Consider the following 15,746-nt stretch of genomic DNA (forward strand, 5'->3'; position numbering starts at 1 on the left):
AAAAATTGATTATAAAAGTATTAAAATTTATTATAATAGATAAAATAATTTTTGTATAAGGTATAAGTAAATATAAGTACATAATATGTAATAATTGTTGTTTCTGTTTCATATATTGAATAATTCTAAATGAGATTTAAATGTGATTTTATAAAATTTATATAATATAATTTAATTTCTACAAAAATATTCAAACAAGGTATAATCATAAATATTTATAGTAACTGATAAATTTTCATTAATTTGTTATATTAGAAATTGTAATTAATTTAATTATATTTATAATTATATTATAATTACAATATTTTTTTATTAAAAGGAAATTCTATACTAAAACATATATAAGATGTTTCGAGTAATAAAGATATTTCCGGTGATGCGAATCTGAATAGAATGAAACGTTACACTGATTGTTTCAATGAAAATATTAAATATAGATATACATAAAAATACAAAAATTTAATGTTAAGAAACACGTAAGTCATTTATTATTTTTGAATTTTCGCTTTTTATTTTCAAGTATTAATAATAACTAATATAATTAAAATCTTTTTATAAATTAATTTCATCAATTGTATTTGTTACGTAATTCTTTATATAAAAATATAAAAAAAATTATATATTTGTTTTCATTATTTGAAAGTATTCATTTTTTTTAAATTTTCAATTTGTTCATATTATTGGTTATGTTACGTATTAATAATATTATATATATATATATATATATANTATATATAATATAATATATAAATTATTACAATAAATAATATCATAATAACATTTGCATACATATAAAAATTAATGCAAGATAGATGATATTATTGATATGTCATTGTAATATTAATAATAATAATAATTCATTATTGTATAATATACATTCAATTGTGTATATAATTATATATTATAATTATATATAAATATATGTATATAATGAAATTTCAAATTATTTTATCATATATTAAAAAAGAACAAAAAAAAATTAAATAATAATAATATTCCGATAGAATAATATCGATCCATAATATTTTTAGTACAAAACCCTGAATGTGTATCGTAACGTAGAATACCTTTTTTTGTATTCTGAGTCAATTAAAATAGTAGGTAGCACGTCGATACATTTTTTTTCACGAAGAAAAAAATTGATTGCTATATCTATTATCTATAAACAGATAAAAATGTTTTTTTCTTTTTTCCCTTTATTATTATTTAAGTGTATGAACTTCTAAAATTTTTCTATAACAACTGATTAACTAAATAAATCTGACTTGGATCTTATCTTTTTGATATTCGGCAAAATACGTATTGTTGTGTACTGGTTGTAATTCAATGGGATTCGTAAATCGCAACTTTCTCTCCTTTCCGATGGAAGTGGTTCTTGTTGCTGATTAATAATCCACAATATAGCTAATAACGATAATATGAACATTGTCATTCCTGCGATAGCCAGTAACCAAATTATCACTGTTTGTACCATTGGGCATATTTGAAGCATTAATTTTAAAATGAATATCAGGTCATTTGGTAACGAATCCATTACCTGAAAATAAATTTATAAAAAAATGGATTTGATATGATTATAGTTTTTAGTATATATATATATATATTTAGAAAGGAGATATAGCTAACAACGTATTATTTCTTAAAATTTAATATCTTAAGGCAATGAAAATTATATAAATTTGATTAAAGATATATTAAGAATATATTAAGAAACTTAAATTATAAAAGAAATTTTATACATTGAATGAGTTTAGTGGCATGTTTATATCTTTAATAACAATTGAATAGAATTGAATATATTTTATTTTATATGTTATATTATATATTGAAAAACAGAAAAATATTTACCAAGTCAGTCCAGAATAATGGTATCGTCATATCATTAAAAGCCCTGATTTTGGAATTGTAAATTGTACGTTCCATAACGAGATTAATCTGTATTTTCGAATTAATTTTCATTGGAATACCGATAGTCTATGGAAAAAAAAAAGAAAAATATAATTTTGTTGATCATTGGTCTTTGATAATCAAATTCAATTATTTTTAACTTTGATATTAAAAGTGATTCAAATTAATTATCTTAATTATTTAATTTAATTTTTAATGGTATTAGATAATCATTGAATATAACTTTCGAATATATTATTGTTTCACATATTATGTCTTTATTTGTGAAATATCAAGCAATTCTTCATTATAGAAAATATGCTCCAGATAAAAATTATTTAAGAGAAATTAGTTTTGTTTTATATGTATAAATCATTAAGTAAATAATAAGATCAAAAAATAAATTGCAAAAAACGATCTTGAATATTGAATAGAATAATTTCTTATAAATACAATGAGATAAAATAAAATTTCATTCATTTAAATTCATCAGAATAATATAAGTAGATAATAAAATTTTATCAATTTTTTCCTATTGCATATAATTTTTTATTTAAATAATATAGTTTATCAGATAAATAAATTCAATCAATGGAAATTCATTTAATTGGTTAATTAAAATTTTGTTAAAATAATTGGAATTCTAATATAGCTTTATTTATTATTAATATCTTATTTACCGGCTGTATTATAATTTGCGAAGTATGTTTTTCAGAATCCGGATTAAGACCTTCCACATTATCGTATATACTAGAATCAGCATAAAGAAAATGCGGCAATGACATCGCTGCAGGTATTCCTAAAATAATATTTACATATTTTATATTATTTGAAAATAATACATTTAATATATTTTTTCTTTTTCTCTCTCTATTATTGATATAAAAATTTTAATTTAAAAAAAAAATAGTAAAAAGAAAATGTTGATTATCACTTCCAATTAAAGAATTACATATTTTTAATTATATTCAAAAGATAATTAATTTAAAATCATTTTATGAAATATCAAATTAAATACAATAGCTAACATTTTGTACTATATTCTTCATGTAAAATTCAAACTTTGATATTTGATATTACAATGATGTTATTCTTGCAGAATAGAAGATGATTTGCCATCATAATATTCATAATTCAACAACTCGTGTAAGAGTTCATATCATTGAATAAATCAAAATACGGTAAGTCAGTCTTTTTTTTTTAAATTTTAGTAATAAAGCTACAAATTTGAATTGAAGATAAATTAGATACTATATTTCTCAATTAGTAAAAGATCCTTACTATAATAACATGGTGTTATGTCAGAGAGTCCTTTCTTCAAACATCGTTTTTTTTTCTGGCAATAACACGCATTATTCGGATTCTGTTCAGGAGTATCCAAAAAATCATCCGACATGCTGTAAAGATAACCATTCAAACCATTATCCATTATCACTTCCTTTTTGAAAACAATTGGTATAGCTTTGCAGAATGCTTTTCGGAATATTCTGAATACAGCATGTTTGTCTAGATAAGATGGAAATAATTCCCCTTCAGTAGTTCCTTTAATGCGATTGCAAATAGTGTTTCTATAACATGAATAATTTGTAATAATTTGTATTATTTTAATTATCATTTAATTTTTATTATATTTTCATTTTATTTAGATTTCATACTCTGGATAAGTTTCGTTCCCATCTTCTTCTCGATAACCCCATTGTGACATTCCTGGACTACCATTGTATAATTGTATACTTAAATAACGTCCTTCTTCCTCAGTCATATTTTTATTTTTTGCAATATTCATCAATACTATATTTTCCCCTTCGTCGTACATCTAAAGATTATCAATAAATTTTTTTTTCATTACACTATTCATAACATTATTAAGCACTTTTTCATGAAAAATGATATTTATTGAATCTTGATAGCAAATATTACAAAGCGATAATAAATATTCAAATATAATAAAAATAACGTATATATAATAAGCGGAAATGCATTTATCATTTCAAATAAATTATATTCGTTTATAATTTATTTATAGCTTTCTGATGTTTGTTATATGTTTTATAACAATAAGAAAAATAAAACCATAATTTATTGAATATTTTCATAAAAAACATTCCGAAGTTAATAAAAGATATTTTAAATTAATTGTATATTAATGATTACAAGTGCATTGAACTCGTTATAATATGTCATTATGCTTTTAATGAGATACTGCTCCAATGTATAAATTATTTTTCCGCTTCTCAAATACATACACAGAAGTCTTTAGCAATAAATCTTACATAATACAATACAAATTCAAAATATTATTAATTGTTGATTAGATATACATATTATGTCGACATTTTCAACAATCGAAAATCTAAAAAACAAAATTTTTGCTTTATAAATAATCATAAAAGTTGAAATTTCCAGTAAAGAATAATTCGTTCAAATTAATTCATAGCTAAAACTCTTTATTCAAGTCTAGGAACGACTATTACCGTTTTTTTACGATAAAAAGTTGTTGACTTTAACCTCATGAACTCTGAAATGCATGTATACGTGAATAGTGAAAGGATCAATAAGTAGAACCAATTGCGAAAATGATTGCTAATTTGAAATAGTAAAAATATTTAAACATAATATCGCGTTTTGCTCGTATATTAATGCATATGTAATATTTTGTTTTTCTTATAATATATATTATATATATGAATGCATTATTCGAAAACGTTTACACGTGGTATAAATATACTAGTTTAATATTATAAAAACTTGAAATAATTCGATTTATTCATGCGCAGACAAAGTCGATTGTTTTAATTCAACCAATATAATTTATACTTGAATTTTATAACCAATAATTAAACTTATGCGCAATATAGTTACTATGCAATTAGCTTATTTACGTCAATTTAATGATACAAGTTTCTTGAAAATAAGAATTAATCGTTGAATATGTCGAAACATGATTAACACATTAGCTGCTATATGATATATATCAATTTTTTATATAACAAATATATTATCAATTCATTTACTTTATGCCAATTCATTATTAAAATATTTTACATTTTTTTGACTTGTATATAATACGTTAAGAAAAGTTAAAAGTATATAAAAAGTACCATAAAATAAATTTTTGAAATTTTAGATAATAATATGATATAGCGGTACTTGAAAAAAAACATGCTAAATTAAGCATGAAAATATTATGTTAATTATCAATATTTTTTTATTTTAATTTGATTATATTAGATATTTTCGATAGTTCTAATCGTGAATATTAATCTTGTACTATTAGTTCAGACTTATTAATAGATAATAGAAATTTTAATGTAATAAATTAAAAACTTTGATTTCTTAATTCTAAAGACTTTAAACGATGATATCTTTTATATTAAATTATTTTTTCAAATTTTGTAAAATATTTGTTTAATATTGATATCAATTGATATAGTTTCAAATATTTTAGATGCATTTAAGATAAATAAATTCTATTAGAACAATAAATTAATTATTTATTAAATTGCTTTATTATTATTTATTATTAATTAACTAAATTACTCACTCTGTCGAGTAATCCAAATTTAATGAAGTCTATAAAATTTGGCATAATTCCACTAGCAAAACGAATCAGTTTATCTTCGTAGCCCCAAAGATAATCATGAACGTTCAGTTTTAATATCGGTTTACTATCCAATATATTTACCAAACTCGTCCAAGGATAGTTAACAAAAAATCCAGCGTCGTGCAACGATGAAGAAAGTCCCTGAGTGTTATTAAATATAAGGGCATAATTACGAAAGACAAAAAACGTAAAAACATATAACTATTTTCTTTTATTAATAATTATTAATTTCTTATACTATTTGAGAAATAATCTTGTACAGATTTGATTCGTATATATTGAATAATATTTAAAATCACAATTAATAGAAATCAAAAAAATAATATAAAAAAAAACAATTATTTTTATGTATTATTTTTATGTATGAATTTCGAAAGTTCTCTATATATTATTCATATCATGTATTCTTTAAATTTATAATGAATAGAGTCGATATCGTAGTCAAAATACATATATTTTGTTACATGTTATTTATTATGTCAATAGATCATATTGTAAAAAATTGTTAAATAAAATATTTTCAAAAAAAAAAATAATGATTATTATGATTTATACTAAATTTATTTCTATATATTATGATTAAACTATTTTTATTGAATATTAATTATAACTTTTAATTAATTATTTTAAATGTTTAATTATATTCGTAATTAATTTTGCATTTAATGAGACATGTAATGTATATTTTTATAATTTTTTTTTGTTAATAAGTCACAATTAAATGATTGAAATTTTTGCTTATAATGGATACATTAATTCTATTAATTAATAAATAACAGATCATTATTGATTGATTTATAAATTAGATATTTATATATACTTACCAACATCGGTATATTTGGAACATGAATTATATCTTTTTTTGGATCATTAATTGACATTTCTGGAACATATATTATTGTTCTTTTTGGAATGTATGAAATCATATTTTCATGCCAAGTAACATTATGGTTTTCTACTATTTCTCTAAGAAAGAAGTATTAATATACAATTAATATTGTAAATAAAATTTATTTGATTTATGAAATTATTAATTATATATTGATTACTGATAGACGTAAGGTCCAATTTCTTCAACTTTTAATTTTACTCCGCCTTTGAGGAATTCTTCCATGTTTGTTATATTAAATATATATACTTTTATGTAAATCTGAATTGGAGGTTTCTTCCATAATTCAAAAGCCATTGAATTCGGTCTCATTTCCAGATTCTAAAAGTATATTTTCGCAATTAGTGTTAAAATTTAATAATCATATACTAAAATATGTATACATTTGTATTTAACATTTTTATAATATAATTATAAAATACTTACGTATTCCAATATTAATTTTGATGGATTTATTATATATATTAAATAAGATAAAATGCTGCAACTTATACCCAATGAAAATAATATTATGCATTCTGTAATAGAAAAGAAAAAATAATTAATATTTTTTAATTTAAAAAATTTTTTTATATTTTATTTTTTATATTTTATTACTATTTTTTTGTATTGATATAATCATTTGTTTATTTATTTATTTTTTTAATATTTGATATAAAGATCATTATTTTATTTCGAAAACATACTTTGATAAAGATTAAATGAGAAACATTGAATTAATAAAGAACAGAAGACTTTGATTTATTTAAAATATGATTCAGATAATAAATATATAGATAGAGAATAAAGATAAATAAATGCTTATAAATATTAAATATATAATATTATAATAGATAAATGATGGAAAATTTTAGATAAATATTATTTGATTATTTAACTATCTGTTTTATATTAATGAACAGAAATTTTTTTAAAATATATAAATATTTCGACTGCGATTTATATGTTAAATAGTCGAAATCCGCTTATCGATAAAAATTAATTTATCTATATTGATTGATTTCATCATATCATTTAAATAAATTACATTTTAAAAGAAAAAAACATATAAAATATATGTTTACTAAAAGATGAAAAGATGAACCGATAAATAATTATATAGTTAAAAATAACTAAAATATCTGCGATGTCTAGACTCATTAAAGATTATAAAAAAAGAATTAAAAAATTATAGTTTTTCTTTTATTTTTACAAATCTGAGCGACACAAATTTGCATAAATAATATGATTACAAGTTAAAAGAAATTAAGATAAAGTGACAAATAGATTTAAAATTATGCATATGGATTATGCATAGATTTAAAATTATGAACTGAATATTTATTTGAAAAATTATTAGTAAAGATAATATGTTTTTATGCATACAGCTTATTATCTTATGCATATCATAAAAATTATATTTTATTCTAACTTGTATAAAATGGATAATTCTGTGATTCAGAGAAATTCAAAAAAATTATATGATCATTATTTTTATATTAGATGTAATTTTATCGTTTTCATATATTGATATGCACTTATTTTGACTTTCGAGATTGTTTCGATGTTAAAAATCCTTAATTTATTATGAACTTATTTCATGACAATCTTATCTAATAAAAACAAATTTTTAACTACGCACTAATTGTTTAATAGTAATATAAAAAATATATCTTATATAAAATTTTAATCAATATATGTGCATATCTTGCAATTATTATAAATCTTCTCTAAAATAAATGACTTTTGATTTTTTAAGTGAAATCATATAATTTTAATAAAAAATTAGTATAACAAAGTATTATCTTATAAATTTTTCTACGAGATTTTATTCTACATATATAAATAGAAGTTGCATTGATTAATGATTGATGCATTAAAAATTTTATAATTTTATTTAAAAATTATTAGATAAAGATTATTTTATTTTTAAAATCTCTTGTCGGAAAAATATTTACTTAAAGAAAAATTAATAATCATCATACGATATCTACCTTGAAAGTAACTTCTTTTTTTCGAATAATGTGAAATATACATAAGTTATTAGTTAATTGCGGTCAAAGATTCAAATGGGATACTTTGTATATTCAATTTGATCATAAGTGCATGATTTTCAAGAAACTCTTCATTACAGAAGGACATTTGTGGAATATGTATTTGGGCCAAAGACTTTACGAATCACTCTTGGAACATATATATATATATATATATATATATTTGAGACATCAAGACAAAAATGTTATTAATGAACGTCAATCATGCCCTATGCTACACCATATATGATCCATACTATCTTGCTTACCTTGACTTAAATTTAATTTAAATAGTCATAAGAAAGAGGATTTATGTAAGAACGAAATGTTCGATATAAAAGAAAAATTTTTATGATTTCTTTTACAATCATTTATTATAATTTGATATTTATGTTGAATTCTCGAATTTTTCGAAATATTAAAAAGAAAATATATTATTTAATAAATTATTGAATAAATATTCAATTACATGTGTTTAATTTCATAAATGATTGTATAATAAATTAATAATATTATATATATATAATATCGTTTCAAAATGATAATTTTAAATGACAATTTTCCGAATATCATATGTGTTAATTATGAAAAGACATTTTTCATTTGATTAAAATTTATACAAGTTTATTGGATATTTAATAAATCAGTATCAAAAATTTGTAATTTCTCTAATAATTTTTTTGATTATTTATAATATTTATCTATAATAACGCGAAGGAATATGGATATCGAATAAGTTAATTAAGTTTTGAACAAGTATTCTTATTCATATATTTTATTGCTTTTTCGATTAATATGAAATACATATATATAGTTTATTGTATAAATATATATATAGAATTAAAGTTATGAATGTTATAATTAATAATTGTTTATTACTTAAAAACATGTATACTGTTACATTTGAAAATAAATGAATTAATATAATAATGCAATTGATATTATAATATCTTTTTTACTTATCATTTATAATGTTATAAATAGATATTCATTTATCTTTTCAAGCATATTAAATTAATCATTATAAAATTCAATTGAAAGAATTAAACAGAAATAAATTAAGAATTATCATTAAGTTATGAATCATTACACATATCGCCTATCATTTTCATATATTATGAAAATAACAGAAAACATATTAAGTAAAACATGGTAAGTTTATAAATTCGATATATTTTAAATCTGCTAATTTTTTTAAAAAAATGAGCGTATTTTCAATGTCGTTTTAACTTTTATCATTATTTAGAATATATTCGGATATTTATAATGTAATAATTATTTAATATCATTTTGTTTGGGGAAAGTCCCCACAATCATTTCGCGTTGAGAGCAATTAAATGACTGTATAAATATAAAACACTTCTAAAAACTTTGAAAAATTATAATTTTTTTTAAAAGTTGATTCTTGCAAAAACAGTGGAAAAACCGGTTTATAGATTTACATTCATTAAAATGTATAAGAAACGCGTATCGAAGATTATAAAATCAGATATATATCGACCAAATATAAGATATTTTTTAAAAATTCCTCTTATCACTTTTTTAATGAATGAAAAAGTCGCACAATTTCATTTGATTAAAATTTATACAAGTTTATTGGATATTTAATAAATCAGTATCAAAAATTTATAATTTCTCTAATAATTTTTTTGATTATTTATAATATTTATCTATTTGATTCTAATTTATAAATTAGAATTTAATAAATTATAATTTGATTAAATTTAAATTAATTCTATATGATATAATATTTTATATAATGAGCTATACATTTCTATTCAAAAATTTTAAGATAATTATTATATTTAATTTTAATTATTATTTATATAATTATATATGTATATAATTATATATTTATATAATAATATAATTATTATTTATATTATTTTATAATATAATTTTAATTATTATATTTAAAATTGAAAAAATTAAATAATTAAATTATATTTTACATAATAAAGAAAAATATAAGAGAAATAAATTATTTTACTTAAGAAAAGTATACAATTTAATATATCGAAGTTATATTAAAAGTATATCTGTTTTAAATTTTTTTTAACGTAATATTATTGTTATATAATTTTAAAATATAATGTACGATATTATTTAAAAAATTAAAATATTTATATTTTTTTTTAATCATTCGTTCAAAGATTTTTTATCTGTTTTATTATTTAAATCAATTTATATGTCTTTTAAAAGAATTATGATATGTTTTCATACATATCAAAGATTTGATTTAAAATGATTAATGATTTATTCCGTCTTGATATTTCATATGCATTTCATATTATTCATTATAATAAATGTCTCATTGACATATTTTTAAATGTAAATTAAATATTTTCGGTTATCGTTATATTACAGATAATTTATTATTGAATTTGTTTCGTAGTAATATAACTGTTTTTATGTTCTGTAAGAAATTAGCATATTATCTTGATATAATATCATCGATATCTTTTCGATATAAGGAGATATACAACGTATACATATATGTGTAAATAAATCAATATAAAAGATTTACTGATGTTTTATTGTCAAAATAAGAATATATTCAAATTGTTATTATCATTGTTAATTAATAATTATTAATTAATAATGTGAATTAATAATTACATCGATATACAGATATCATTTATTATTATTTCTTTTTTTTTTTTTTTTTGATTCAGCAATAACAGAATGAAAAATAATTGAAATAATAAATTAAATTCATGACAACGCGCGTTTAGTAAATTAAAATTTTTTTTTTAACAAGTCATTATCAACCTTTATATATTATTATAACAATAATTATAATAATTATCATTTTAATCACATATAATTCCCAACAAAAAAAAAGATATAATAATAACTTATTACTTAATAAAATATTATTTTGTATTTATTTTATATTTATTCAATAAAATATTCATTCAAACATTAAGATAAAATAGTTATAAATTTTGAATTACAAACAGATTTGCTGTTCGATTTCAAAGCTTTTTAAACGGTTGCCGCATCGGTTAATTTATGTCAAAAATATGTTAATGCGACATTCTACCGAGATAGGTGTCATTATACGTGAATCTCGCAATATGTCTAACAGGGAATTCCTTAGACCCATTTATTTGATAGAAATATTTGATTTTGCTAGTGTATTACTTGATTAAACACAATTAGAGGTAAAAGAAAGTTATAACGGGATAATCATCTTCTTTCCATCTTATTCGTATTAGTTTTCATCGTCTCGTTAATCGGATTTTTTTCAAGGTTTTGATTACATGATAATCACGTAATAGAATTTTTTTATACTTTCGTAAAAATCAATCTTCCGCTCTTACATTATATTTAAGAGTAATTAATTATAAGTATATATATATATATATATATAAGCTTATATCTGATAATTACAATTATATTCAAATTATCATAATTAATCTTAAAAAAAAAATATTAAATCATTATTATTTTTTTACGTAATTAATGCAAATAGTGTTATGTTTATGATAAATTAATACGTCATTAAAAAAAAAAATGAAGAAAACATCATATAAAAAACGTAATTATAACTAATTAAAATTACATTGATTTATTACATGAGTATATTACACTTTTTTTTAAAATACTTATATTCAATATATTGAGTTATTATATTCAATATTTACTTACTTTTGAATCGTTGCAATGGATTTGCGAATTTCATGATTGTAACCCAGTTTTCATGCACTTATCTCTTTACTTTTACCTCGATTTTACTTTTATTCTGAAACAGTTGAAATGTTTTTATACGATTTGAAGAACAAACTCTTCACAGAGTGGCAATTTTTTTTTGTTGAGAAGGAAATAATTATTTTCGTCATCTTAATACATCTTAATAATAATATAATAATAATATAATAATCAAAAATATACAAAATTTTAATATAAAATTTATATTTATTGAAGAAAGTTAAATTAAAAATAGTTTTTATCTTTTCTTATCTGAAGTATTTACATTACATTACTTTTTGAGAATATGTTTATTTTTTTTTTTTAATTAGTATTATGTTAGTTTTATATTTCTAATTCTTATATATAATATGTAGATTTTCGAGATATTGAAATGAATCTAAAAAAGATTGAAGAATGGTGTATTAATTATGTTGAATTATATGGTGTAAAAATATATATATATATATATTTCAAATAGTATTTCCAAAAATACAGGAAGTTTGAAAAAAGTTGTTTAAATATATAAATAATTTATTAGCTATAGACTAACATAATACACGAAAGACAATAATTAGAATTTCATTTTTAAGAAAAATATACCTACTTTAAATTTGAAACGGTACTTCATAAAGTTTACTTAAATTATTTGCATTCCCATTGTGTGTCTATATAGCTATGACTAAATATATAACTTCTTTCACTTAAAATTTCTGACATCTTTCTGAAATTGTATTATTAATAGTTTTATTATATACTTAACAACATCTTTTATTAATATTGTTATGATTCAAAGATTACATTTACATAGCGCTAATGTATCTTTGTCATCGATGTGTATCGAGAATTTGCAATGTTAATTGAATGGTATTGCAGCAATAATGCTAATTGAAAAAAATAACGAGTGTTTTACAATGAATCTACGTGACATATCATAAAATTATTATCAATAATTAGAAATTAATCGATATTTAATATAGTTTTTTTCTAATATGTCTAAATAAAATGCTTGATTTAAACATCGTTGATTAGAAAGAACCGGTTTATTCATCTTTATTTATTTCTTCGTGGTTTTTTTTTTTCTTTTAAAAATTTGATAAATTTTATGCTATTATATCATAATAGCATAACAAAGTTTCGCATCTTTCCTTTAAATACGATAGAATTAATTAAAAGGTCACTGAATATAATTTAAATTTTAATTTTTTCTTTCTTTCATCATTTTTTTCATTTTATAATTATAATTTTATATTTCTAATTCTTATATATAATATATACACGTTTTTAATATGCAATGAATATTGAGATTTGATTCTGAATCATAAATATCTTTTCTTAATACATTTTTTTAAACGATAATATTTCAATGATTTAACATATATATGTTTGCTAATAAATAAATCATTAAAAAAAAGACATAAGTTATTTAAAGTTCTTTAAAATTAATTATATAAAATAAAGATATATTATATAATGTGTTTTTAAAACTTATTTATTTTTATACATATTTCATTTTTTGTTGTTCATAATAAAAATTTGTTTTATTTTTTAAGATCAAAATAAAATAACTTTAAAAAAAGAAACTTATATATATATTATATATATATTATATTAAAATATAATATTTTAAATATTTATTTACTAACATTATTATTCAATGCTTGTTAATTTATTAATTATTTATATAATTGAATTTGGATTTATATTTTGCTTTTAAAATCCCTGATTCAATTCATTTAGTGACTTTAACGCTTGGTTAAGCGACAGTTATGTTAGAAACCAGCTCAGAACGGTACAATTTAAAATTTTTTATACGATTTTTATAATTCGATTTAATTTTCATTGAAATTATATATTATGATGACATGAAATTTTTAAAATCTTACACATTTTTGTTTACTTTCTCGGGAAAAAATATCTTAGAAAAAAATATCTTGGGAAAAAATATCTATGAAATTAACCTAAACAATTAATACACACACACATATATATATATATATATATATATATATATATATATATTTTAATGTATATACATAATATATATACGTATATATTTGAAAATATATTGTTTTAATTTTCTTTAGATACAATGAAATTTGAAAATTATTTTGAATCTATAAAAAATAAAATAAGTAAATAAATAAAAAAATCTATATAAAATAAAGTAAATAAATAAAGTATTCAATAAATAATTAAGCTGAATAACTAAATATATTTGTTTTCCTTTTAATTATTTATATAGATATTAATAATTATAATATGTAATAAATAATTATTAATAAATAATTTATTGTAATCATAAGTGTTATAAATATAATTGTACAGATTTTTACATTTCTTAAAATTTTTAGTTTATAATAATAAACAATTAGAATTCAATGGTTTTATTCCTTTTTCTAATAATAAAATTTCAAATAAAAAAGAAATGACAAGTTGAAAGTGTAATAAGTTAAATAATCTGAATAAAACAAGTTTATCATCTTTCGAAACACGTCTTGCATCAATATCGATGCACAAAAAGAAACAAAGAGCATACGTATGCAAAATCATACGTGACTCGTATATCCATCTCTTAATAGAATTACAGCTATTAATTAGCCGAAAAAATGTATATTCTGAAAATATACATAGTGAACTGAGAAATCATAGTAAGTTTAATTAATAGAAAATGATTGGAATGATATTATTTTATTATTATTATTATTATGATTGTCAGTTATTTAATAATATTAATAATAAATTTTAATTTTAATAAACTCTATTAAAATAATATTTGGCAAAATAATTATATCAAATTTAAATGCAATTTTAATCTTTATTTACAAAATATATGTTGGATCTCTATAAAATTAGAAAAAAAAAATTATTTATTGATATATTATAACAAGGCATACTTAATTAGTATTTAATTTAATATTAATATTATATAATATAATGTACTATATAATTTAACTGTTTATTATTTTTGTTATTTCGATTCGTTTATTTAAGTTCTTAGATATCATGATAATGTATTTAAGATAACACAAAATATATTTAATTATATATTAATATCGTTCTTATGAAATTAACATTATTTCTGAAAACAAAGAAAAAATAAGTTTAAAACTACATCATTCAAGAAAAAAATCTTACCTGAAAAAATTTTTGAGATATTTACAAGAGTCAAAAAATTCCAACAAATAAAATTTTTTTAAAAATTTATAATTAAATATATATCACAATATTATGTGATACTTTTTACACTTTGATATAATTAAAATTTCGATAAATAGATAATATAATATTTAATTTTGACACGTTTCAAAAATTCACAACTTTTGCTCCATCAAGACACTTTGTATTTTTACTTGTCACTATATATGTTCTCTCTATGTTATTAGTGAACACGAATCTTGTGGTTCACTCTGTTTTATACTGTCTCCTGATCACTAACCCCCATTCGACTCCAAAGACGTCCATGATTTCTTTCGTTATATGTACAACAGATATCAATATATTATTATTAATAATATTTGATTCGTTTTATAAGAATATAAAAGATATCTTTTTTTTTTAAATGGTGAAATATGCTTATTTATAAGTGATATGAATTAATTTTTTTAAAAATAAAATTGTTTTTATTGAAATATTAAATTTATTTTTAGAAATTAGAAAA

The 15,746-nt window shown here is 19.2% G+C and overlaps 1 protein-coding gene across 2 annotated transcripts; it reads right to left on the reverse strand.

The window, feature by feature from the left end:
• Positions 1-910: 910 nt before the first annotated feature.
• Positions 911-15,451, reverse strand: LOC122720832 (scavenger receptor class B member 1). Of its 2 annotated transcripts, XM_043947853.1 has the most exons (12): positions 15,224-15,451; positions 12,693-12,809; positions 12,047-12,140; positions 6,807-6,898; positions 6,541-6,701; positions 6,316-6,457; positions 5,432-5,632; positions 3,543-3,703; positions 3,169-3,455; positions 2,568-2,686; positions 1,849-1,974; positions 911-1,537 (listed from the first exon to the last, which is right to left on the reverse strand). In XM_043947853.1, the coding sequence occupies exons 3-12, from the start codon at positions 12,078-12,080 to the stop codon at positions 1,247-1,249; spliced, it is 1,614 nt and encodes a 537-aa protein (XP_043803788.1). In that variant the 5' UTR covers positions 12,081-12,140; positions 12,693-12,809; positions 15,224-15,451; the 3' UTR covers positions 911-1,246. The 2 variants fall into 2 exon arrangements, with proteins under 2 accessions (XP_043803788.1, XP_043803789.1); XM_043947854.1 differs by lacking the exon at positions 12,693-12,809.
• Between the last annotated feature and the right edge of the window lie 295 nt (positions 15,452-15,746).

Source organism: Apis laboriosa, unplaced genomic scaffold (assembly GCF_014066325.1).
Source record: "Apis laboriosa isolate Shangri-la unplaced genomic scaffold, ASM1406632v1 scaffold13_cov153, whole genome shotgun sequence".
Classification (NCBI taxonomy): Eukaryota; Metazoa; Arthropoda; class Insecta; order Hymenoptera; family Apidae; genus Apis; species Apis laboriosa.

What these genes read in the sequence shown, in the direction of transcription:
- LOC122720832 (XM_043947854.1), bottom strand. Translation starts at nt 12,080, where the DNA reads ATGAAATTCGCAAATCCATTGCAACGATTCAAAA. An exon ending in CAAAATTAATATTGGAATAC is followed by an intron (nt 6,702 to 6,806) that starts GTAAGTATTTTA and finishes ATATACTTTTAG; the next exon opens with AATCTGGAAATGAGACCGAA. An exon ending in CGCAAATTATAATACAGCCG is followed by an intron (nt 1,975 to 2,567) that starts GTAAATAAGATA and finishes TTTTTTCCATAG; the next exon opens with ACTATCGGTATTCCAATGAA.